The sequence below is a fragment of the Myotis yumanensis genome, unplaced genomic scaffold (assembly GCF_028538775.1).
Source record: "Myotis yumanensis isolate MYYU_CA2020_CCGP unplaced genomic scaffold, mMyoYum1.0.hap1 SCAF_2, whole genome shotgun sequence".
Taxonomy (NCBI): domain Eukaryota; kingdom Metazoa; phylum Chordata; class Mammalia; order Chiroptera; family Vespertilionidae; genus Myotis; species Myotis yumanensis.
The window spans coordinates 1,315,875-1,340,997 of record NW_027223753.1 but is presented as its reverse complement, the minus strand read 5'-3'; the positions used below and the strand labels follow the sequence as shown (position 1 = coordinate 1,340,997).

At 59.0% G+C, this 25,123-nt stretch overlaps 2 protein-coding genes across 3 annotated transcripts; both read left to right on the top strand.

The window, feature by feature from the left end:
- The first annotated feature begins 3,967 nt into the window (after positions 1-3,967).
- On the top strand, positions 3,968-9,565 carry LOC139002787 (tumor necrosis factor receptor superfamily member 14-like). Of its 2 annotated transcripts, XM_070403911.1 has the most exons (8): positions 3,968-4,177; positions 4,907-5,015; positions 5,415-5,540; positions 6,316-6,471; positions 6,555-6,645; positions 7,529-7,704; positions 8,355-8,401; positions 8,579-9,565. In XM_070403911.1, the coding sequence occupies exons 1-8, from the start codon at positions 4,088-4,090 to the stop codon at positions 8,690-8,692; spliced, it is 909 nt and encodes a 302-aa protein (XP_070260012.1). In that variant the 5' UTR covers positions 3,968-4,087; the 3' UTR covers positions 8,693-9,565. The 2 variants fall into 2 exon arrangements, with proteins under 2 accessions (XP_070260012.1, XP_070260013.1); XM_070403912.1 differs by lacking the exon at positions 8,355-8,401 and having other exon boundaries at positions 8,579-8,696.
- Positions 9,566-20,033: 10,468 nt separating this feature from the next.
- On the top strand, positions 20,034-23,049 carry LOC139001526 (tumor necrosis factor receptor superfamily member 14-like). Its single transcript, XM_070403048.1, has 6 exons — positions 20,034-20,318; positions 21,032-21,140; positions 21,543-21,668; positions 22,489-22,644; positions 22,735-22,825; positions 23,037-23,049. Exons 1-6 carry the CDS (start codon positions 20,250-20,252, stop codon positions 23,047-23,049), a joined length of 564 nt encoding a protein of 187 aa, XP_070259149.1. The 5' UTR covers positions 20,034-20,249.
- The last annotated feature ends 2,074 nt before the right edge of the window (positions 23,050-25,123 follow it).

The window sequence follows — 25,123 nt, the reverse complement described above, 5'->3', positions numbered from 1 at the left end:
GGCTTGCCACCATGGCTTTGTCTGGAAGGTCTCCAGTCTAATTAGCATATTACCCTTTTATTAGTATAGACTAGAGGCCCGGTGCACAAAAATTTGTGCACTCGGTGGGGGGTGGGGGGGGAGGGTCCCTCAGCCCAGCCTGTGCCCATTCACAGTCCAGGACCCCTTGGGGGATGTCCACCTGTCGACTTAGGCCCACTCCCTAGGGGATCAGGCCTAACCTTGCAGTCAGACATCCTTCTAGCAGCCAGGGAGCCCTTGGGGATGTCCGACTAAAGGCTTAGGCCCCCAAGGGATCGGGTCTAAATGGTTAGTTGGACATTCTTAGTGCTGCCACGGAGGTGGGAGAGGCTCCTGGCACCACCACTGCGCTGGCCAGCCATGAGCCAGCTTCTGGCTGAGTGGCACTCCCCATATGGAAGTGCACTGACCACCAGGGGGCAGCTCCTGCATTGAGCGTCTGCCCCCTGGTGGCCAGTGCGCATCATAGCAACCGGTCATTCTGCCATTCAGTCAATGTGCATATTAGCCTTTTATTATTATTATATAGGATGTCTCTATTTCCCTCCTTTTGACCCCTCTACTCAGCTTTTGCCCCCCACTTCTCTCTGGCCATCACCATACTGTTGTCTGTGTCCATGGGTTGTGCATATGCTTTCTTTGGCTAATCCCTTCTTTAAATTCACTTCTTTAAATTTGTATTTTCAGATAAGTGCTTATAACTGCACTATTAAATATTTTCTATTATATCATTTAGAATTAAGCTATTTTTTAATTGAACCCTTGTAAATTTTAGCGCAATTTGCTGAAACCGGTTTGGCTCAGTGGATAGAGCGTCGGCCTGCGGACTGAAAGGTCCCAGGTTCGATTCCGGTCAAGGGCATGTACCTGGGTTGCGGGCACATCCCCAGTGGGAGATGTGCAGGAGGCAGCTGGTCGATGTTTCTCTCTCATCAATGTTTCTATCTCTCTCCCTTCCTCTCTGTAAAAAATCAATAAAATATATTAAAAAAAAAATTTTAGCGCAATTTAATAAATTATGCTAGAAGCAATTAGGAGATTTTTCATGTAATGCAGATACATTTCAATTAATATTTTATTAATTTTTAAATTTTTTTATATTTTAATTTGAAATAATATCATACATCTAAAAAAACTATAAAATACTACAGCATATTATATGTACCCTTCACCCAATTTCTTAGGTGTTAATAATTTAAACATAACCATTATACAACTAACAAAATTTGGAATATATTTTTCTTATAATCTCTTTAATGTTACTTAATCCATTTACTTTGTTTTTGTTCATCTTCACCCAAGGATATTTTCCCATTGAATTTTAGAGAGAGGGAAGGGAAAGGGAGAGACACATTGATTGGTTGCCTCCTGCACATGCTCTGATAGGCACTGGGGATCAAGCCAGCAACTGAGGTACATGCCCTTGACTGGAATCAAACCTGGGACCCTTCAGTCCACGGGCTAATGCTCTATCCACTGAGCAAAACAGGCCACAGCTTAATTCATTTACTTTTAATCTATATGTGTCTTTATATTTAAAGTGGGTTTTGTTTTTGATTCATCCTCATAATCTGTCCTTTAATTGGTGCATTTATGCCACTGACTTTCAGAGTGCTTACTGATAGAGTTACTACCATATCAGGTGGCTTCTGGGTCTTCTGGGTCCTGCCCTGCCTTGCCTTTTTTTCTTCTTTTTTTCTAAGACATTTCAATTTATTTAAAAGAAGCCAACATACAGGATATAAAGGGTATGATATTTACAACAGTACAGTAAATAGGTTGATTTCCCGGTAGGATCAGTAGTCTTTCAGTGAGTATTAACCCCCTTCCCCTTGATGCTTGACCCAGCTGGCAGACAAACAGCAGCAGTGGGGTGGGATGGGACTGCAGGATAGAAAGTCTCCCTGAAGGGATTAAAAATCACGTAAATGCTAAAATGTCCACGAAGGGGTCTTGGGGGTGAGGGGTGCCTCTGCCTCATTCCTTTGAGGGTTTGGCAACAGGAATGCTGAGGGATTTGCCCCAAACTAACACACGGCCCACCCTGAGCCTGTAAATCTTTCACCCATGGGATATTCCTTTCCCGAGAGAATCAGCCCTAAACCCTCAGCCAGGGCCTGGAGGAGCAGCCCAGGCCGTGGGCACAGCCAGGACTGTGAACGTTTCATGGCCTTTCCACTCCCACTCCAGCTGCCTAACAACTCTGCACTGCTCCCCTCGCCCACCTCCACCGTCACCCCATCAGGACGCCGTGCACAGGAGGGGACACTGGTTTTCCCATGCACATTGGGAACTGGCTGTTTCTGTTTTCTGGAGTAAAAAGGTTCCTGTGGGTCGGGTAAGGTCTCTGCTTGGCAGGAAGTTCTGAAACAGAGCCACTGACCACACCCACCTCCTCTGGGCATGGAGCAGCTCCGGCCCTCAGAGCTCATCTCTCCGGCAGAACTGAAGGGAAGACCGTGTGTACCCTTCTGTCCCTCACCCTTCACATGCCCAGAACCATCAGTGTCACACTTCCTAATTCCTATCACGGTATTTCATTAGTTCCATACAGTTTTACTAATCATGAATCTAAACAGATTGGTTCAAAAGGAGATCCTTCTATTTTTAAAGTAGCTGGGGCTTCTGGGGGAAGGCCTTGCCTTGCAGCCTGGACCCAATGATGGGCGGTTCCAGGGCCTCAAGGCAAGACCTACTGCTGGGGGAGGGCCTTGCCTTGCAGCCTGGACTCGCTGATGGGCGGTTCCCGGGCCTCAAGGCAAGACCGGCTGCTGAGGCTTCTGGGCGCGGTCCCCACTGGGGTGCCTGGCCAGTCTGGGTGAGGGGCTGATGGCTGTTTTTAGGCTGCCCGCACCCCCTTTAGGGTGGGGGTCCCCACTGGGGTGCCTGGCCAGTCTGGATGAGGGGCTGAGGGCCATTTTCAGGCTGGTGGGTGACTGAAGCTCCCAACCTCTCCTTTTTTTCTTTTTTCTTTTTATTCTGGGATTTATTTACTTTCTATGGCTGTCACTGGAGCTGAGAGCCGGCTTTAGCTCTGAGGCCAGCTCCAGCTTGAGGCCGCAGCTGCTGAAAGCAGGATATCTGGGCTTTGTTTAGCTTCTATAATTGAAACTCTGTTGCCATCACTGGCGCTCTAAGCTCTGAGCCTGCTGCGGGCCGGGAACGTTGGCTTCCTCCATCACTGGAGCAAGCAAGCCTCCGGTTCACTTCAGCTGCCTGGGTGCCGGCCGCCACCTTGGTTGCCAGTTAATTTGCATATTCTGCTGATTAGCCAATGGGAAGCATTCGGGGGTATGGTCAATTTGCATCTTTCTCTTTTATTAGTGTAGATAGATAGATTTCAGAGAGGAAGGAAGAGGGAGAAGCAGCTTGTGACCATTCCAGCCAGAATCCCCCGAGGCCCCATGACGATCACGGTCAATAACCACATCCTCATCCCCAGGCCTCACCCCCAGCCCTGGGGAGCTCAGCGTCCTTCTCCCGGCGCCTCCCTGGGCACAAGCGCTCATTTAGACACATTGAGACGTGAAGCCTGGTGTGCAAGGTCTGCTAGCATCTGGGAAACGGAGCGGGGGGGATGGGGGCTGGGGGCCTGGAGGGAGGGGGTGAGGAGCGCCCAGGCTCAGTCTAGGGGGGTGTGGGTGCAAACAGCTCCCCAGGCAGAGGGGACACAGGTCACTGAGGCTCAGAGGGCTCTGCCCGCGTGGGGAGAGGCTTCAGGTCAGCTCTCTGGGGGCAGAGCGACAGGGAGTGAGATGAGCTTTGGGGGCCCAGCTCAGGCAGAGCAGTTCTCTGGCCCCTCCCACCTGGCCCCGCTCCCTGACACTGAGAGCCCAGCCAGAGCCCTTCCCCGCCCCTGGCCTGTGCAGCGGGGTGGGGTGGGGGGTGGGGGGGGATGGGGTGGGGTTGGAGAAACTGCAAAACCATATAAGTTTCACTTTCTCTTTGGGAGCAGTCAGCCTGCCTCCTCACCTGTCTGTCTCCTCAATCTCTGCTCCTCTGTGCGCCTGCATGTGCTGCCGTCCGTCTGTCCTGCCGGCCGGAGTCCCGAGGCCGCGGTCAGGGAATGAGCGTCCCGGGGGTGGACATGCAGCCTCTGCCCGGCTGGGGGCAACCCCCCTGCAGCCCGACGCCCGCGGCTGACGCCCTGAGGCTGGTGAGTCGGGGACGGTGTCGCCCAGCAGCCCAGCGCCAGTGGGGGAGCCGGCCCTGCCCACAGCCCTGGCCGCTGGGACTGGGCCCAGGAAGGAGACCACCCCCTCCCAGGACTCTCCTCTGTGGACCCCTGTCCCCCCCCCACCCCCCATTCAGGGCGGAATCCTCCCCCACCGCCCGGCCCCGTCTGGGGAGGAACTGGGTGTCTGTGCCCGGGAGGGAGGCTTCCTGCATCATTTCCTTTTTTATTTTTCCTGCTACATGTCAGCTGATAAGCCCCATGGTTACTACTCAGATGTAGCCCTAAAAGACAGGCCTACACCTCCCCCTCCAATCCCCTCCACATTCCCCCTTCCTATTCCTTTCTCTGCCTCCGCCTCCACCTCCCCCTGCCTGTGACCCTGTCAGACCAGAGAGCCCGCCCTCCCACACCGCCCACCCCAGCTGTCCCTGCCCTGACCTGTCATCTTCCAGGACTTGGGTCCAGCACAGGGAGCAGCGAGGCAGAGTTTGTGGGGTCAGAGCAGCCCTGGCCTTCCCAGGGGCGGGGCCCACTCTCCTGAGCCCAGGGGGTCAGAGGTCACACACAGGGAGGTCCCAAACCCAGGCTCTTAGGATCCTCAGTAGACAAGCCTGACCTGGGCCCCCTGCAGGGCATGGCCCATTTCCCAGAGGGTGAGACTGAGGCCCAGGCAGCTGCTCTGCTCCAACGCCCCCCCATCTCCCTTAGGCCCTGAGCCTCCTCCTTCTGACAGCCCCGCCCTGCGCACTGGGGATGCCCTCGTGCAAAGAAGAGGAGTACCCGACGGGGGCCTTGTGCTGCCCCAAGTGCTGGCCAGGTGGGTGCAGCTTTGCAGGGCCCCTGGGGGGGCACCGGGGGCGGGGATGTGCTGGGGGCAGGCACCCCCCTCCCTGGCCTGGAGCCCCTCTGCTCCCAGCACCCCTTCAAGGGAGGCCTGAAGGCCCTGGGCACAGAGGGCACCCCCAGCTTCCCCCCCAGACCCTCAGCTCACTGCTCAGGGTGGGGCTGGGGGTGAGCAGCACATTTCAGGCCAGGAGAAGGGGGCTCAGAGCCAGGCCTCTGTCCCAGGAGGCCCCAACTTCCAGAAAGTTCTCACTTCCTGCCAAGCAGGCTCATGGCCTGGAAAACAGCCCAGGTGGGGTGACCCCTGGGGGGTGTCACACCTGCCGGGGCTCTGGGGCGGCCCCGCCCTGAGTGTGTGCCCTCTTGGCTGCAGGCTCCCGGGTGCAGGAGGCCTGCGGGGAGCTCAGGAGCACAGTGTGTGCGCCCTGCACCCGGGGCACCTACACTGCCCACCGCAACGCCCTGCCTGAGTGTCTGCGGTGCCGCGTCTGTGACCCAGGTGAGACCAGGAGCCCAACCCCGGCGGTGCCGAGCCCCCAGCCCCCCATCCCGGCCACACTGACTGCAGGCCCTCAGGCTGCCCGGGGCCCGGCCTCCGTCACCCAGGGGGCTCCCTGCCACGGACCCTTCAAGGAGCCTCATCCCATGGCCACACCTGCCTCTCCCTAGAGAGGGCCCGCGCCTCAGCCCCAGCACCTGTCACCCCCGCTTCCAGGCTCAGCACCCGGTGCCCTGCAGGCACCCCCCGCCTGTGGCACAGCCCGTGGGCCCCCGGGGCCAGGCCTCCTCCACCTGCAGTGCCGGTTCCCAGGTCCCCACACCCTCCCCAGGGTCCTCCTCCGGCTGAGCACTGGCCCCTGGGTCTCCTCCCTGCCCAGGGCAGGCGGTTGAGCTGGGGCACCCCAGGAGGAAGGCCCGGACCAAGGTGGAGGCCACAATGCTTTGGGGTTCAGGCTGGGAGGTCTCAGCCGCCCTGAGAGGCCTGGCCTTCTGTGGAGAAGACCCTGCCCCCGTCCCTGCTGCTGCCGCCCCGTCCCTCGGACCCCCCTTGGGACTGGCCTCTGTGTCCGGCAGCTCCGGGCCAAGTTCCGGCTGAGCCTGGGCTGTGGCCGGCAGGATCCAGGGGGAGCAGAGGGGGCTGCACCCCTGTCCCCGTGCCCTCCCCAGGCCCGCGGGCGCTGCCCAGCCCTCAGCATGGTTTCCTCCCGGGACGGGGCGCTCCCCCAGCCCTGGCAGGCCTTGCTGCTGCTCTGAGCTCCTTCTCTGGGTCCCAGGCCTGGGCCAGGTGACCAGATGGAACTGCACCACCCGGACCAACACCGTGTGCGGCTGCGGGCGCGGCCACTTCTGTGAGCGACAGGACGGGGACGCCTGTGTCCAGTGCAGGCCCCACAGTGTCTGCCGCCCGGGCCAGAGGGTGCGGGAGACAGGTGAGCGCGGCTCCCCCTGAGGACACGGGCCCCGGCCTGAGGGGACCCCGAGGAGCCCTCTGCCCGACACTGTCGTTTCTCAGGCACCGAGTGGCAGGACACGCTGTGTGAAGACTGCCAGCCGGGCACCTTCTCTGCGGGGGGCACCCAGGCAGCCTGCACGCCCTGGACCAGGTAGGTGACCCGGGTCCCAGGAGGCACTGCCAAACACCCTGGGGAGATGAGGGCCCTCTAATGCGGGGAGACGGTGATCCCCCCCGCTGCCCCACTGACCCTGTGGCTCCCACACCGCTGTCACCTCAGCCCAGGGCCCGGTCAGCACATCCCAGATGCAGGGCTCAAGGCGCTGCGGACAGAGACCCCACCGTGTGTTCCGGGGTGTCCCCAGGTGTCAGTGCTGAGGGGTCCTGCTATTCGGATTCAGGGGTGCACACACGAAGCTCCAGAGTGAGGAGTCCACCCCCCCACCCCCCCGGAAACAGGAACCCCAGTGCCCACTTTACACACAGACACACACACATACACACACACCGATGCCAGCTGTGACCTGCTGGCTTAGTCTCTGGCATGACTGCCAAACGGAGGCTCTGGGTCCTGTGTGTCCACCCTCACCCATTCCCACCCCCATCTGTCCCTCAGTCTCCATCCTCCCCTTCCCTCTTGTACCCCCCACCCTTCCCCAGGTCTGTCCCTCTGTCTGGGGCACTGGCTTTCTCAGTCCATTCCTGACACCAGCTCTGCCCTCACCCCTGGCATCTCCTTCGCTGTCCCTCTCTTGTGTCCAGTGTCCCTGTCCCCGGTTGTCCTGCCCCTTCCTCCCCTCCCTCCGTCTCCCCGTGGCTGTGGGACAGGGAGAGTCAGACGGACCTGAGTGCCCACTAGAGCCCCCTCCCCATGCCCACCCCAGGCAGCAGCCTTGCGTCCACCAAGACGCAAGCTATGTCTTGATGGACTGCACACACGGCAGGGGAAGGCTGCACAGGGGATGCTCGGGGTCGGGTGAGCGCCAGGGACATAGGTGCCCCTGCCCACTGTCCACGGCCCCCTCCTCCCCCAGGTGCAGTGGCCCACTTGCCTGGGAAGCTATGCCTGGGACCAACAGCTCAGACGTGACATGCTCCTTCGGGGGCTCCATCATCATCAGCGTCAGCGTCATCATCCTCGTCATCCTGGTCATCACTGGCATTTCTGTGCCACGTGTGCTCATGTCCATCAGGGACAGAAGGTCACGTGGTGAGCAGGAGCCCCTGGTCCCATCAGGGCTCAGGTCCCAGCTCTCTCATCCCAGACACCGCTCTGGCTCTGTCCCCCAAATAGAGAGGCGGCCTGGGGTGCCCGGGGTGGGACTTCCTGTCTGAGGAGCCTGGTGCCCCCGGTGCACACGCAGCACCAGAGCCCGAGCTCCCACCTGCCCTCAGCGGACGGAGGAGCACAGGGAGCCGAGAGCAGCGGGAGCCCCCGTCATGCCTCCCTCCCCTGTCCCTGCCCAGGGCGCTGAGGGGGGGGGCCCTGAGCAGAGAGAGGCTCAGGGCTGTGGGTGAGGCTGCGCCCTGTCCTCACCTGGGAGGTGCCCGGCCCAGGGCCCGGCTCTGAGCAGCGGGCGGGTCCCTCCTCCTGGCTCCTGGCAGCCGGTCCCCTGGGGGGGCTCAGCCCTCCCTGTGGACGGTCCATGGGGTTGAGGTGGGGCTGGGTTGGCAGCAGGGGAGGTGGCAGGACCCGGGTCCTTCCCTGTCTCCTGGCCCCGGGGACAGGCCGACCAGGAGCCCGTGCTTGGGTCTTGCTGCCTCTGAGCGGGTCGGTCTCTGGGAGGTTCCCCGTGAGCAGCAGGCCCCCTGGTGCCCGGCTGGGCGGCCCCTTCTTGACGGGGGGTCTCTGTTTTGCAGGTAAACTCGCCTTTCCTGGGGTATTGCTGCCTGTCCCCACCCTGGTGGTGAGGCTGCTGGCGGGGGGAGGGGTGGAGGGACACGTCCCTGTGTGGCTGAGTCCTCGTTGGACGCTGTGCTAAGTCGGGGAGGGAGTCCCCAATCCTGCCCTTGGGGGTGGCTGACCCCAAGCATCGGGCCAGGCGGGAGCAGCCTCTGGTCTTCACGCTGAGTGTCCCTCGCAGGGAACAGGAAAGGGGCCTGAAAGGAACAGGCGTCGGGACCTGCAGGCCTCCCGGGTCCAGCCAGACGTCACCACGGAGCCCGTGGAGGAGACAGCATCCGTGTTTCCTGAGTGACTGCCAGCTGACACATGGCAGCGGCAAGCACAGCCTGAGCCATCTCCGCGAGGCTGCGGGCAGCGGCCAGGCCCCCAAAGACGACATACGTGGTCAGGGAAGCTGCGGGCTCCACCCCTGGAGGCCAGCCCGCACCTGGCTGAGGAGGAGCCCACCCGCTGTGCCGGGGGCTGTGGTGTGGGGAGCCATCCATTGTCTTCATTATCAGAGGAGTGTAATCAAGGATCCCGGAACACGGTGAACCTGGAGCCCTGGCAGGGCCAGAGCTATGCACCAATTGTTTAGTGCAGACAGTGGGGGCTCAAGCAATTTCCTGACCAAATAGTCTCAGAGAAAATCTTTCTAATATTTCCTGACCTTTAATAGAGTCTGTCTGTCACCGCAATTACCTGCCTGACTAAGGGCTAGGTTTGTATTCAAAACTGAAAAAAAGGTTGGCAAGGCCTGAGCAAGAGTGGAAGTCCTTCCCCCTGGATTGGGCTTCCCGCCAGGCCCCCAATATTTCCAAATTATTGTTTCTTGTCTTCTCTCTGTCATTAGTGCGTGGCCCTTCTCCAGATCCTGAACCTGAACCACGCAGAATGTGGGTCAGCACAGGTTGGGACCACCCGCATCTCCCCACCGGGCTCCTGAGGTGCCTGACCTCCCCACTCCTGACCCAGCGTGTGAGGCCCTGGCCCAGGACGCTCTTGCCCCCACCCGCCACCCCGGGCCCTGAGCTCAGCTGCAGGACGGGCCTCAGCCTCCTCCTGGGCTCGGACTGGGACGGGGTCATGTCTGCGCATCACATGACTCACAGTCTGGGAAGCGATTTCCAACTGGCCATTTTATATGTTTTAAATTTTTTATTATCAATAAAAATAACTTGGACAAGATGCTTTGAGGACAGGTCAATCTCTGGTTCCGGGTCAGACTTCCGGAGAAACCCTGAGACGTGAGGCTCGTGGAGCTGAGCGAGTTTGGGGAGAGACCTCAGCCTGTGAGCACGTTCCATTTCTCACTTGCATTTACCAACTGATTTTCTCCTCTGAACAACACCACTCACTGGAAGGAGGCCCTGTCCTCAGGTATCATTCACTCACTCACCCATTCACTCATCCATCCATTCTTTATATTTTATTGATTTTTTACAGAGAGGAAGGGAGAGGGACAGAGAGCCAGAAACATCGATCAGCTGCCTCCTGCACACTCCCCACCGGGGTTGTGCCCGCAACCAAGGTCCACGCCCTTGACCGGAATCGAACCTGGGACCCTTGAGTCCGCAGGCCGACGCTCCATCCACTGAGCCAAACCGGTCAGGGCCCGCAGTCAAATTCTTGATCCCTTGAACTTCATCCATGAATCTTGCCCCTGGCTTCCTGAAGGGAACTGTTGACGTTCACACGGGGGAGAAGGTTGGAGAACGGGTGCGTGATGGATCCGCAGCAGAAGGTCCAGAGAAGATCCCGTTCCTGCGTGTGGACCGCGGTCTCCGATACGCGACCGTCTGGACCCAGCGCGGGAGGTGAAGGTCTCCGGGCGGGACATGGCGACGGCTCACAGCCTGCGGCGGGGGTGCGAGTCTAAAACTCCGCCCGCTCCCTCTGCGCCTCCGCCCCCGGAGCCCATCTCTGCGCAGCGCCAGTGGTGACCCCGTGGCCCCGAGCCCCTGGCCCCGGGCGTCCCGAACCGGCGAGAAGGCTTCCAAAGGGCCTCGCCCCCTCGCCGCCCCGCGCCAGCCCAGGGGCTGGGATCCCCCCTCTCGGGGAGGGGAGGTCGCCGGGGGCAGAGGGGCCTCTGTGTGTCTCCATCCCAGACAGAGACAGTGTCTCCCCGGCGCGGTCGCGGGAACAGACAATGTGGCGACTGGCGTTTGAATCCTCCGCGCCCCAGCGAACCTGCGGGCCTCGCGCTGTTGTTGCCGAAGAGCCGAGCAATGCCGAGCGGCTTCCGAGAGGGAGCGAGGGGCCCATTAACACCGGTGCCTGGTGGACGCCGGGAAGGAGCGGAGCGGAGAGACACACACGGGCTTTGCTTTTTATCATCTACGGGTCCTTGTCTGGCAGATGTGGTCCCGCCCCTGTGGGCTGACAGGAAGGGCCCGGCGTGGGGGTGCCCGTCACATCAGATGATCTTCCCGCGACAACGACCCCCCCCCCCGCCCCGGGCAGTGCGTTGTTCCGTTTTACGTCCTGACACGCCTCCAAGGCCAGTTTCCTTCCCACTGTCCCGCGGCTCCGGCGGTTCGAGCGCGGGTCCAGACCCCCTTACGGTACCGGTCCTGCGGGATTGAGTCCGTTCCCTTTAAACACGTGCTGTTACTGTCGGAGTCTCCGTCTCGTCGTAAAAAGGGCAACATGCTTTCTGGCGAGTTTTCCAGCGAAGTCTAAAGGAAAGCGGATTAATCCTGTAATTAACCCAGCGTGCGGATAAGAAAGTTCCCCCTTTAACGGGGACGGAAATCCTCTTAATCTCTTAATCTTTTCAATCTTCCGGCTGCAGGGCGTGGCCTGCGGGGGCCCTGGAGCCGCCTTCCCGGCTGCAGCCACGTGGCTCTCACGGGCGCCGCCATCTTGAAAGCCCAGGCCCGCCTCCCTCTGAATCGGCCAATCAGACGGGACTGTCCGCTCCCGGAGGGTGGGGTTTCAGGGTGGAGCTTGAAGGCGGAGTCTCGCTGCGGAAATGCTGCTGGAACAAAATGTGCTTGCCTCCGGGATTTACTTACTATTTATGTATATATTTTAAATATATTTTAGTGATTTTTTACAGAGAGGAAGGGGGAGAGATAGAGAGTTAGAAACATCGATGAGAGAGAAACATCGATCAGGTGCCTCCTGCACATCTCCCGCTGGGAATGTGCCCGCAACCCAGGTACATGCCCTTGACCGGAATCGAACCTGTGACCTTTCAGTCCACAGGCCGACGTCTATCCACTGAGCAAAACCGGTTTCGGCATATTTTTTAACGAGATGTTTTTAATGCTTAATAAATTAGCAATCACGGTCTTATTATCATTTCAGTTATGTGATAGACCAATGTTTTGAGCAGTTGGCTTAATAAGGCCGACAACAGAAGCTCGTATTTCTTAAAAGGCTTGTAGATAGAGACGTTTCTGAAAGGTATCTTAAATGCTCAGTAGAACCACAGCTATGCATATGTCATACAAATTCTATGACCAAATTAAAAGTAATTGATTCCATGGTCAAGACTAGATCCTATAATGCAGAGAACTGTTTTTAACTGTTGATCATTTCTTTTTTTAAAATATATTTTATTGATTTTTTTACAGAGAGGAAGGGAGAGGGATAGAGTTAGAAACATCGATCAGCTGCTGCCTGCACACCCCCTACTGGGGATGTGTCCGCAACCAAGGTACATGCCCTTGACCGGAATCGAACCCAGGACCCTTCTGTCTGCAGGCTGATGCTCTATCCACTGAGCCAAACCGGTTAGGGCAGTTTTTAAATTAGATATATATTTGACAGTTTCTCCCGAATGCAATATTTCAAGAATAGAATGGAAGGACATTCTGTGCATCTCAAAGGGCCCGAGATTGTACAAAAGGATTTATTCCTTCTCCCAAAAAAGAAGTAAGTAAATTAGACCAATACAATATACTTGATCGCATAAGGAAATTCTGCCAAATAAAAGAAAAAATTGATTTATTAATAGCAATGTTTTTATTTAAAAAATATTAATGCCAAGTTGTGTGTGTGTAAATATATATATATATATATATATATGATTTTAAACCTCTTGTAAATATATGTATATTTATATACAAGAGGTTTAAAATCATCTAGAAAACCCTGCCTTCCTTCAACTAAGGACAATTAAGGTTAATGATTTATATTTTCCCTCCCTAATCAAAAGTTAAATAGCTTATGTCAAAGTATTTAAAGGGGCTGATAGCAGTAATCCAATTAGTGTTATTTACTGTTAGCAAAGACAAGTAAAGTTAAATAATGAGCTTTATTTCAAATTAATTTAAATTGGCTAATTGCAATAAATGAATATCCAAGAAAACTTAATTATATCATACAGGAAACTGTTCCTGAAATATTAAAAATTTTTATTGATGGTTCACCTCATCATAGTAATTATTTAGCATTTAATAAATCCAAAGCAGTCATATCTCTATACAAGAAATTAAACCTAAAGTCATCAAGACTGCATTAAAAAAAATTTTTTTTTTAATTTTTCGCTAAAAGTATTACAAAGGATATTACATAAGTGTCCTTTTTCCCCCCCTGGCCTTGACAAACCCCTGCCCTCCCTTACCCCCCAGTGTCTTATGTCCATTAGTTATGCTTATATGGATGTGCATTAAAATTTTTTTCAAAGGCCTCTTCATATTATTTTTAATACAATATAGGGGAATAATAAAATATTTCCTGTAAGAATATTACATTAAGCCTGAAGTATTTTTAAATGGTTACTTTATAATTGATTTTCCTTTTATAATGCCTATAGCAGGACACCTGTGAAAGTGCACTGGTGTCAAAATGGAAAATGGGCCCTAGCCGGTTTGGCTCAGTGGATAGAGCGTCAGCCTGCGGACTCAAGGATCCCAGGTTTGATTCCGGTCAAGGGCATGTACCTTGGTTGCAGGCACATCCCCGGTAGGGGGTGTGCAGGAGGCAGCTGATCGATGTTTCTCTCTCATCGATGTTTCTAACTCTCTATCCCTCTCTCCCTTCCTCTCTGCAAAAAAATCAATAAAATATATTTTTTTAAAAATGGAAAATGGTCTAATTAAATGAAAAAGATCTCAGATCTAACTTAGAGGAAATTCCCTCTTAACATTTGGTCGAGGATATTGTTATGCCCAGATTTCAAGATCCCCAAGAAACCACATCAGGGAGCCAGCCAATCCGATGCAAAAGCATAAGAATCTGTATTCCAAGCTAGCTTGAGCTCCCCGTCCACCAGACTCACCGACACAACGGCAAGCCAAGTGGCTGAGAGATAGAACCCCGCATAGAGACGGGTTTTATAGCGGGGGTTGGAGTAAGGGGAGGAGAAAGGACTGTGCTCTGCCTCCTGGGTGTGGCTAGCAGAGTAGCACGTAGCCCCTAACCGGGGGCAAGATGGAGTGCCTAGCCCTCGCCCTTTCATTCCCCCCTTTGTTTTGGAACTTCCTGCTCAATCATGAGACGGACTGCATTTCTATTCCACCGTTGCTAGAGGCCCGTACTGGGCATATCTTAACTAATGGTCTGGTGGAAGGGAAAAAAACCATTTTAGCTTTAACAATTTCTATTGAAATAGGATTTTTCTTCTTAAAATTCCTCCATGGCTATCAAAAAGCCAAATCAAGATTAATTTATCTACTGTCCTGATGTTTGCATAAACACAACAAGAATGGTAACGGACTACCTTTGCTGGAATCTCATGGTTGAATCAAAATGTTCCCCGTATGGCCAGGAAGCCACGCCACCCAGCTGCCATCAGGCCCGCCTGCAGTATCTGCTGAGTTAGGTGAATCCCTCACCTGTAGCAACTCCACCTGAGCCCACGCTCCAGGCTTTAAGCCCATCTCAGTAGCCCTCCTACTTGTTGCGGCCCAGAGTGTGGGGGTTCCGCAGGAACGCAGAGGCATCCCTACTGCTCCCCTTCTACTCTGACCAACGGCCAGTGATGGTAGGGCATCGGCCTGACACTCCAGCGCCAGCCATCTTCAGGGCTTCCAAGCAGGATACCAGGCTTTCTTCATGGCATTCTTACTGGCTTCAAGTCTTTAGAGCTCAGACAGGGTTCTTTAAAACATGATACTCCAGTCAAAGTTTTCCGTTAATAAAACCACTATTAGGAACCAGTCTTATTGAATCTATGCAAAGAAATGTATTGCCATGACTTATTTAGCGTTGCCAAATTTCGGAGGAATTACACAAGAAGAAAAATATACTGATCTACTCTAAGATTTTCTGACTTTTCTTGCCAATTCCTTTTGATAAAACAGTAATTGTTGGCATTAAATTTTCTTTCTATGCATATCCATGCCTCAGACCTTCTATTTTAAACAGGCCTTTTCCAGCTTACTACCGCTGACATGGGCATGGTCACAAAGGCCTGCAAGACAGTATTACAGGCTGCGAACTGTTAGCTGTCTCTCAACAGAGACCAAAACCTGATGGGCACCGTTCCTGCCCATTTGGGCACCTGTCCTCTTGGCAGCTAGCCATTCTTTACTTTTGGGGGTTACCCCACATAGTTCCCTTCCAGGACAGCCAGCACACATTCAAACCTGCAAGAGAATTAAAGGTCAATATAACATATCAATACAATGAAACATGATATTGGCATCATGGCCGCTTCAGGCAGCCAAATCCTACTAAAGTCTATTCTTGGCCTTCCTATAAATTGTCCTTGTCTCTTTGGAGCCATGTTCATGAAGATGCAGGCATCATCTGAGTCGTGAGCAATGTTACCAGCATCAGGCAGGTAGCAGGTTGCGTTGATCTCGATCGACACTCCATTTGGTGACGAAGTCTTTCCGGATCATGGATGGGTCCGCTGACCGGACGTGGGTATGATGGACCTAGGTTGCACGTGCAGGGCTGCCAGGGCCTTGTCTATGCCAGACAGGTAGTCAGGCAGCAGGTCCAGGAGACAGGTGGCCAGAAACACACCCCCGGCAAAGCAGCTTACCAGGCTCAGGACTTTCTGGCAGAAGGCTGAGGCTTCCGGGCTGGCTCCCGGTCGGCGTAGCACACAGATGGGCACCAGACTGCAGATGAGCGTGAGCACCAGCAAGAGCACCAGGGTCCCCAACTTCACCTCCAGGCCCACAGGCAGTGGGGGAGCCAAGGCTACTGCCTCTGGGCGCCACACCAGGAGCTCTGGTTCTCCCCAGGGCCCCATGGTGGCCGGCTGCTCCAGTGACTCTCAGACCTCGCGAGGGTCTCACTCCATGGCCCCCACCAGGTTCCATAGTTTGTTTCTACCAGGTCCCTTTGTGGCAGAGCAGCAACCAGGCCTCTTTCAAGGGAGTGCGCTAGGAAGGGATATCAGCCCCTCCTTTGCTAGCAGCAACAGGTACCAAACCCTTTCAGTACATTAGACCAGCTTCATTCCCGCCTATCTTTACAGATTCCAAGGCTCATTGTCTTCCTTAATCAGTACTGGCCTGTATTATCTAATTCAGCACAGGCAGGGGGAAGGGCCCATTAAATCTTTGCCTTGAGGAACTGTGAGCTCCATCCTTAAATGTCCCAATCAGACTAGAAAAGCCACAAATACCTTTTAAGTTTACCCCAGAATTCCAAAATCCCAACCCAGCACAGAATATTACATAGCAAATCAAAGTTCCCAGCAAACAAACAGAGATGCTTACAAACATCAAATAAACGTTTACACTTACACCTTTTCAGTGAACAAGTATTTTTACAGTCTTGGGCTCTTGAGCAGATAACAAGGACACCGCCCAAGTCCCCTGATGGGGGCCTGACAGGAACAAATGTGGGGGTCTTCCCTTTCCCACATTCCAGGACAGGATTCTTGACCTATGTCTTATTTAGATAGAAACGGTATTCATCACAAACAAACAAACCCTGGGTCTCCAGAACACTGAACTGGAGCCCTCTAAGATCAGTATGAAACCAGTTTCTACCTGAAATAATTGTACTTTACTTTAGAAATTGGATTACTGCTACCAGTCCCTTTTAAAGAGATTAGCTTAAAAATAAATCTGAGAGGCAAGCACACTTCCTGCTTCATAGATGATTTGAACTTAAAAGTTTTAAGTTTCCAGCCAATAAGCCTGGCATAGCTGCTAAATTTCAAAATGGTCACAATTTTTCTGCTGGGGAAATCAAGAAGCAAACCCCATAGCTATTCACATGTAAACTTGACTATCAACTTCCTGGTGGTACTTGCCTCAGGGCGGGAAATTTCAAAAGAGCTATTTTAAATCGCCTTGGGAAACCAGCTTGCATTTCTTTGTCAGGTTCTTCTCCGCCACTTTTTAAGGCCTTTTCCCCTTACACGTGCACAGAAATCCCGGATGCATTTTAAAACTTTTACATTTAACTTCTATGATCTAGCTGGGGCGATCTCCACGGGAAGGGCCCGGCTCCTGTCCAGAGTCGCCGCCGCTGCCGCCGCCGCCGCCGCCGCCGCCGCCGCCGGCCCCCCGGGTGTCCGGCCTGTTGGCTCCGCGGGGGACCTCCCCCTGGACCTGACACCTCCAGGGGCCTCGCCGCTCCTGCCTCCCGCAAGCGTCGCGCCGGCCTCGCCCCCTGCGCTCCACCAGGCTCCACTAGCTCGCCACAAGCCGGGGGCCAACGCCAGCCCGCCTCCGCCGCCTCCACTGCCGCCGCCAAGCCGCCTGGGCCCGCAGCGCGGCCGGGCTCTGGGGCGAGGGCTGCGTTCGCCGCGCGCCGCGCTCCTGCACACCTGCCCCCGGACGCCTGGCGCCCCGACTGGACTGTGCAGCAAGCGGCTCCTGTGGCCCGAGGCACAGTGATCCCTGCCTCTTCACTCACATATTTTCACCAGACATTCATTCAGAGTTTAAACAATCCATTCAATTCCTAACAACTTCCCAACTCCTGAGGGAGCTCTAAAGCCTCCCCCAATCTCCTTGAAATGATCAATCACAATACCCAAAGGAGCAGTCTGAGTCCGTCCCATAACATCCGTCCAGTAAGTCCACAGAAAACAGAAAAACACAGACATAGACAAACAGGGCCCCAAAGAACAGGGCCCCTTCCAACTCCATGGAAGCGAAAACCAAAGCGGAAGTGAACCGCTGTGCGACCTGCCTTGTCTCAGATTGGGGTTTCTACAGACCTTCCGACTCCGCAGAAGCAAAATTACACCCCTACAGATGGAGGGCCGAGGCGTCCCCCGACTCATCCCCCCCTTGATCCTCGTGCGTCCACATAAGAGATCAATGCGGGCGAATACAGATTTCAGAAGTGAGCTCACACAGGATAGAATACACAACACACAGACACCGCGGCCACGCAGATTCTACAGATTGAGGATCCCTACGTGGTCTTGGGAATCCCGGACGAGCCCCCAAATGTTATGCCCAGATTTCAAGATCCCCAAGAAACCACATCAGGGAGCCAGCCAATCCGATGCAAAAGCATAAGAATCTGTATTTCAAGCTAGCTTGAGCTCCCCGTCCACCAGACTCACGGACACAACGGCAAGCCAAGTGGCTGAGAGAGCGAATCCCGCGTAGAGACGGGGATTTTATAATGGGGGTTGGAGTAAGGGGAGGAGAAAGGACTGTGCTCTGCCGCCTGGATGTGGCTAGCAGAGTAGGACGTAGCCCCTACCCTGGGGCAAGATGGAGGACCTAGCCCTCGCCCTTTCACACCCAGGTGGGTGCCCGGGGTCAGGGTGACGTGCTCACCACTGAGTCACAGGCCAGGGCGCAAGTTTGCATTTCTCACGCCCCTGCCTGTCGGCCCCGGAGTCCCGCTGCCCCGGGGAGGCCCTGTGTCCGGCGCAGCCAATGCCGAGGCCCCTGGAGGGCGCTGTCCGGCCTTCCGGTCCTTCTCTGTGTTTATTGTTAAATGTTGTTTCCTCCTCCCCCGTCCATCCCCTGAACCGGGCCTGGAAGGCTGCATTGGCAGCAGGAAGAGGTGTCTTTTGGGGTGAACGACCCAGTGCAGCCGAACCGAGGCCCCGGGGAGCCCGGGCCGTGGGGCGGTACTGAGTGCGCAGCTCGGCTCAGCCCCGTTTAACCCGCCCGCACCCCGTTATCCGGTTCCTCCACCACCTCCCCTTTTCCGACGCCCCGGGGCCCTGCGGCGCTCTGTGCAGGCGCAGAGTTAGCTCGAGGCCCCACCCCTCCACCCACTCCACCCCCTCCACCCCTGTCCCAGCACCGGTGGTCAGGGCACCGGCGAACCCGCCCACTGCTTGGGGTCCAGCAACTCACGGGCTGGGCAGGAGGTGGCCTAGGGGCGTGAGGTGGTCCCGGCAGGAGGCGGCCTGCGCTGCTTGCCAAGTGGCCTCAGGGTCCCCAGGGACCAGGTGCCGGTGCCTCCGGGGCGGGTGGCCAGGCCCTGCCCGCAGCCCCTTCTAGACCCGGGCGCTCCCCCAGGTGCCCGCGCTGCAGCCCTTCCCGCTCCGGGAGGAGCCCCGGGCCCAGCTCCGTGCAGCCCGCATGGGTCCTGCGCCCTCAGACCTGCAGCCGCCCCAGTCCCAGCCCCGGCCCTGCTGCCCCGGCCGCTGTGGACGGACAATGTGGTCCCACAGGTGGCCCTGCCCTGAGTCAGAACCAGAGTCTTTACTGGACCAGCTGCCCGCCCCCCGCCCCCCGCCCCCCATCCAGGTGAGTCCTGCTCCGCCCTCACACCTGTCACCTCCGGGCTCAGCCTTCCTCTCAGTGCGCACGCTCAGCCCTGCCCTGCCCGGCCCTGGGTGGGCGAGTGGGCACCCCGGCTGGTCAGGAGGGGGAGCGGGTGCTGGGGGAGCCTGGGGCGCACACCTGGGCCTCTGTTCCCGGAGGGCAAGGGGTTCCAGCAGGAGCTGAGCTCCGGCCCAAGGGAGGGGAGCCCGGGCCCTGCTGGTCCCTCCTGGCTGCTGTCCCCTCGCTGGGGGCTCTGCTGGCGCCACCACCGCAGAGCGCGCCTGGGAGGGGCCTGAGCTGGTGGTCGGCGGAGTCAGTGGCGTCGGCAGAGCCTCGTCCTGGAAACACACGAGCCAGAGGCAGGTCCCCGGTTCCTGCAGAGGGAGTCCCTTCCAGGCCCTGGGCTCCTGTGTCCTGTCCCTCATTCCATGGCGCTTCCCTCATTCCCCCGAGGGGCCTGTGCCGCCTCCACAGTGTGAGCAGGAGGCAGAGGTGGAGGCCCAGGCCTCTGAGGTCAGAGATGAGGGTTGGGTCTGAGCACCGTTCGCACCCGGAGCCCTGGGCCCGGCCCTGTCTCTCTGAGTCCCCACCTCCCGCCTGTGGAATGGGGGCAGGAATGACCCAGCCCGCCCCCTGCAGGCAGGAGGGTGTAAGTGCACATGGTGGGGAGCCCCTCCAGGTGCTCAGGGGTGACCGTGCCCCTCCCGCACCCCCAGGGCCCAGAGTTCCCCTGAGAGGCTCCCTCTGGAATGTGTGGGTGCAAACAGCTCCCCAGGCAGAGGGGACACAGGTCACTGGGGCTCAGAGGGCTCTGCCCGCGTGGGGAGAGGCTGCAGGTCAGCTCTCTGGGGGCAGGGCGACAGGGAGTGAGGTGCGCTTTGGGGGGCGCCCACTTCTATGGAAAGTCACGCTTGGGGTGGGGGAGTCGGCTCCTGGACCAGAGAGCAGACAGACCTGCTCTGCCAGCTGGGCCCGCCCCTCCCTCCTGGCCCCGCCCTCCTGGCCGTGAGCCCTTTGGCCTGTGTGGGGGTGAACCCTCCTGTATGAGGATTGGCTGCCGCAGGTGGGGGTGGGCCCTTTTGTCACTGTTGTGCTGGCCACATGGCAGAGCACAAAATGCACCAGGAGATCCCTTTGGACTCACTTTCTGGTTGGGAGCAGCCACAGCAGCTGAAGTCTGAATGAGCCCGTCTGTCCCGCCGTCCATCTGTCCTGCCGGCCGGAGTCCCGAGGCCGCGGTCAGGGAATGAGGGTCCGGGGGTGGACATGCAGCCTCTGCCCGGCTGGGGGCCACCCCCCTGCAGCCCGACGCCCGCGGCTGACGTCCTGAGGCTGGTGAGTCGGGGACGGTGTCCCCAGCAGCCCAGCGCCGGTGGGGGAGCCGGCCCTGCCCACAGCCCTGGCCGCTGGGACTGGGCCCAGGCAGGAGACCACCCCCTCCCAGGACTCTCCTCTGTGGACCCCTGTCCCCCCCCCCCCCCCATTCAGGGCGGAATCCTCCCCCACCGCCCGGCCCCGTCTGGGGGAGGAACTGGGTGTCTGTGCCCGGGAGGGAGGCCGTGCACAGCTTCCTGCCTCCTTTCCTTTTTTCTTTTTTCTGCGACATGTCCGCTCATAAGCCCCATGGTTACTACTCAGGTGTAGGTCTGACTGACAGGCCTCCCCCTCCCCTTCTTCCTACACCCCTCCGCCTCCCACTCCCCTGCCTGTGACCCTGTAAAGCCAGAGAGCCCTTCCGACTCCCCGCCCCCCGCCCCCCAAAGTGTCCCTGCCCTGACCCGGTGGCTCCAGGGCTCCGGGTCCAGCACAGGGAGCAGCGAGGCTGAGTTTGTGGGGTCAGAGCAGCCCTGGCCTTCCCAGGGGCGGGGCCCACTCTCCTGAGCCCAGGGGGTCAGAGGTCACACACAGGGTGGTCCCAAACCCAGGCTCTTAGGATCCTCAGTAGACAATCCTGTCCTGGGCCCCCTGCAGGGCACGGCCCATTTCCCGGAGGGTGAGACTGAGGCCCATGCAGCTGCTCTGCTCCAACGCCCCCCCATCTCCATTAGGCCCTGAGCCTCCTCCTTCTGACAGCCCCGCCCTGCGCACTGGGGATGCCCTCGTGCAAAGAGGAGGAGTTCCCGACGGGGGCCATGTGCTGCCCCAAGTGCAGGCCAGGTGGGTGCAGCTCTGCAGGGCCCCTGGGGGTGCCAGGGGCGGGGCTGTGCTGGGGGCAGGCACCTCCCTCCCCTGGCCTGGAGCCCCTCTGCTCCCAGCACCCCTTCATGGGAGGCCTGAAGGCCTTGGGCACAGAGGGCACCCCCAGCTTCCCCCCCCCAGACCCTCAGTTCAGTGCTCAGGGCGGGGCTGGGGGTGGCCAGCCCATTTCAGGCCAGGAGAGGGGGACTCAGAGCCAGGCCTCTGTGTCCCAGGAGGCCCCAACTTCCAGAAAGTTCTCACTTCCTGCCAAGCGGGCTCACTGGCCTGGGGAACAGCCCAGGTGGGGTGACCCCTGGGGGGGTGTCACTCCTGCCCGGGCTCCCCGGCTCCCGCCCTGAGTGTGTGCCCTCTTGGCTGCAGGCTCCCGGGTGCAGGAGGCCTGCGGGGAGCTCAGGAGCACAGTGTGTGAGCCCTGCACGCTGGGCACCTACACTGCCCACCTCAACGCCCTGCCCGAGTGTCTGCCCTGCCGCGTCTGTGACCCAGGTGAGACCAGGAGCCCAACCCCGGCTGTGCCCAGCCCCCAGCCCCCCATCCCGGCCACACTGACTGCAGGCCCTCAGGCTGCCCGGGGCTGGGCCTCCTCCACCTGCAGTGCCGGCTCCCAGGACCCTACACCCTCCCCAGTTTCCTCCTCTGGCTGAGCACTGGCCCCTGGGTCTCCACCCTGCCCAGGGCAGGCGGTTGGGCTGGGGCACCCCAGGAGGAAGGCCGGGACCAAGGTGGAGGCCACAATGCTTTGGGGTTCAGTGCAGCGGGGGTGGACTGGGTGCTGGAACCACAAAGGAAGCAGCTGCCTGCGCTGGGCTGGGGGGATGGCACCCCGGTTGCCCCTCTGCTGCCAGCTGAGGGCCCCTGCCCTGTGGCTGCCCTCTGACCTGCCTGGTTTGCAGGAGGGAAACCTGTTTGAAGGGCACCCAGGCCTGGGAGTCGCCTCTGGGCCTGTCCCTTGGCTGACTGGTCCCCACTACCTGTTGGGGTTCAGGCTGGGAGGTCTCAGGCGCCCCGAGAGGCTTAGCCTTCTGTGGAGAAGACCCTGCCCCCATCCCTGCTGCTGCCGCCCCGTCCCTCGGACCCCCTTGGGACTGGCCTCTGTGTCCGGCAGCTCCGGGCCTATGTTCCGGCTGAGCCTGGGCTGCGGCCGGCAGGGTCCTGGGGGAGCAGAGGGGGCTGCACCCCTGTCCCCGTGCCCTCCCCAGGCCTGTGGGCGCTGCCCAGCCCTCAGCGTGGTGTCCTCCCGGGAGGGGGCGCTCCCCCAGCCCTGGCAGGCCTGGCTGCTGCTCTGAGCTCCTTCTCTGGGTCCCAGGCCTGGGCCAGGTGACCAGACGGAACTGCTCCACCCGGACCAACACCGTGTGCGGCTGTGGGCGCGGCCACTTCTGTGAGCGACAGGACGGGGACTCCTGTGTCCATTGCAGGCCCCACAGTGTCTGCCGCCCAGGCCAGAGGGTGCGGGAGACAGGTGAGCACGGCTCCCCCTGAGGACACAGGCCCCGGACCCCGGCCTGAGGGGGCCCCGAGGAGCCCTCTGCCCAACACTGTCGTTTCTCAGGCACCAAGTGGCAGGACACGCTGTGTGAAGACTGCCAGCCGGGCACCTTCTCTGCGGGGGGCACCCAGGCAGCCTGCACGCCCTGGACCAGGTAGGTGACCCGGGTCCCAGGAGGTGCTGCCAGGGCTCCCTGGGAGATAAGGGCCCCCCAGCAGGGAGACAGTGACCCCCCGGTTGCACTGCTGACCCTGTGGCTCCCACACCGCTGTCACCTCAGCCCAGGGCCCGGTCAGCACATCCCAGATGTGGGGCTCAGGGCGCTTTGGCCAGAGACCCCACCCTGTGTTCCGGGGTGTCCCCAGGTGTCAGGGCTGAGGGGTCCTGCCATTCGGAGTCAGGGGTGCACACACGAGGCTCCAGAGTGAGGAGTCCACTCCCCCGGAAACGGGAACCCCAGTGCCCACTTTAGCCCCCCTCTCCTTCCAGCTGTGACCTGGCATTCTCTGGTGTGACTGCCACACGGAGGCTCTGGGTCCTGAGTTTCAACCCCCCCCCCCCCCCCCCCCGCCCGCAGGTCTGTTCCTCTGTCTCCATCCTCTCTACCCTCCCCCCCCCCCCCCCCCCCCGTCTGTCTCACCGTCTGGGGCACTAGCTTTCACAGTCCATTCCTGACACCAACTCTGTCCTCACCCCTGGCATCTCCTTCGCTGTCCCTCTCCTGTGTCCAGTGTCCCTGTCCCCGGTTGTCCTGCCCCTTCCTCCCCTCCCTCTGTCTCCCCGTGGCTGTGGGACAGGGAGAGTCAGACCTGAGTGCCCCCCAGAGCCCCCTCCCCGGGCCCACCCCAGGCAACAGCCTCCCCCTCTGTGCGCCAGGCTGCCCAGGGGATGCTCGGGGTTGGGGTGAGCACAGGGACCGAGGTGCCCCTGCCCGCTGCCCACGGCCCCACCTCCCCCAGGTGCAGTGGCCCACTCGCCTGGGAAGTGACACCTGGGACCAGCAGCTCAGACGTGACATGCTCCCCCTGGGGCCCCGTCATCATCATCATCGTCAGCGTCATCCTCGTCATCACTGTCATTTCTGTGCTTGTGCTCAGGGCCATCAGGGACAGAAGGTCACGTGGTGAGCAGGAGCCCCTGGTCCCGTCAGGGCTCAGGTCCCAGCTCTCTCATCCCAGACACCGCTCTGGCTCTGTCCCCCAAACAGAGAGGCGGCCTGGGGTGCCTGGGGCGGGACTTCCTGTCTGAGGAGCCTGGTGCCCCCGGTGCCCACGCAGCACCAGGGCCCGAGCCCCCACCTGCCCTCAGCGGACGGAGGAGCACAGGGAGCCGAGAGCAGCGGGAGGCCCCGTCATGCCTCCCTCCCCTGTCCCTGCCCAGGGCGCTCTGCGTGCCCAGAACCCGAGGGGGGGCCCTGAGCAGAGAGAGGCTCAGGGCTGTGGGCTAGGCCGGGCCCTGTCCTCACCCGGGAGGTGCCCGGCCCAGGGCCTGGCTCTGAGCAGCGGGCGGGTCCCTCCTCCCGGCTCCTGGCAGCCGCTCCCCTGGGGGGGCTCAGCCCTCCCTGTGGACGGTCCACGGGGCTGAGGGGGGGCCGGGTTGGCAGCAGGGGAGGTGGCAGGACCCGGGTCCTTCCCCGTCTCCCGGCCCCGGGGACAGGCCGACCAGGAGCCAGGGCTTGGGTCTCGCTGCCTCTGAGCGGGTCGGTCTCTGGGAGGTTCCCAGTGAGTAGCAGGCCCTCTGGTCCCTGGGTGGTGGCCTGATGGGGCGTCTCTGTTTTGTAGGAAAACTCGCCTTTCCTGGGGAATTGCTTCCTGTCCCCACCCTGGCGGTGAGGCTGCTGGCTGAGGGGTGGCTTGGGAGGGTGGCGGGGGTTGGAAGGGGCAGGTCCCTGCGGGCTGAGTCCTCCGTGGACGCTGTGCTAAGTCGGGGAGGGAGGCCCCGCTCCTGCCCTTGGGGGTGGCTGACCCGGAGCATCCAGGCCAGGCGGGAGCAGCCCCTGGTCTTCACGCCGAGTGTCCCTCGCAGGGGACAGGGGAGCCGGCAGAAAGGAACAGGCGTCGGGACCTGCAGGCCTCCCGGGTCCAGGCAGACGTCACCACGGAGCCCGCGGAGGAGACAGCATCCCTGTTCCCTCAGAGTGACCGCCACCTGACACATGGCTGCGGGATGCAGGCGCCTGAGCCATCCCCGCGAGGCTACTGGCAGCGGCCAGGCCCCCAAGGACCAGCTACGGGATCAGGGGAGCTGCAGAACCCCCTCCTGGAGGTCAGCTCGCACCTGGCTGAGGAGGAGACCACCTGCTGTGCCGGGGGCTTAGGACCACCCATGTCTCCCCATCGGGCTCCTGAGGTGCCTGACCTCCCCCACCTGACCCCGCGTGTGAGGCCCTGGCCCAGGGCGCTCCTGCCACCACCCGCCACCGGGGCCCTGAGCTCGGCTGCAGGACGGCCCT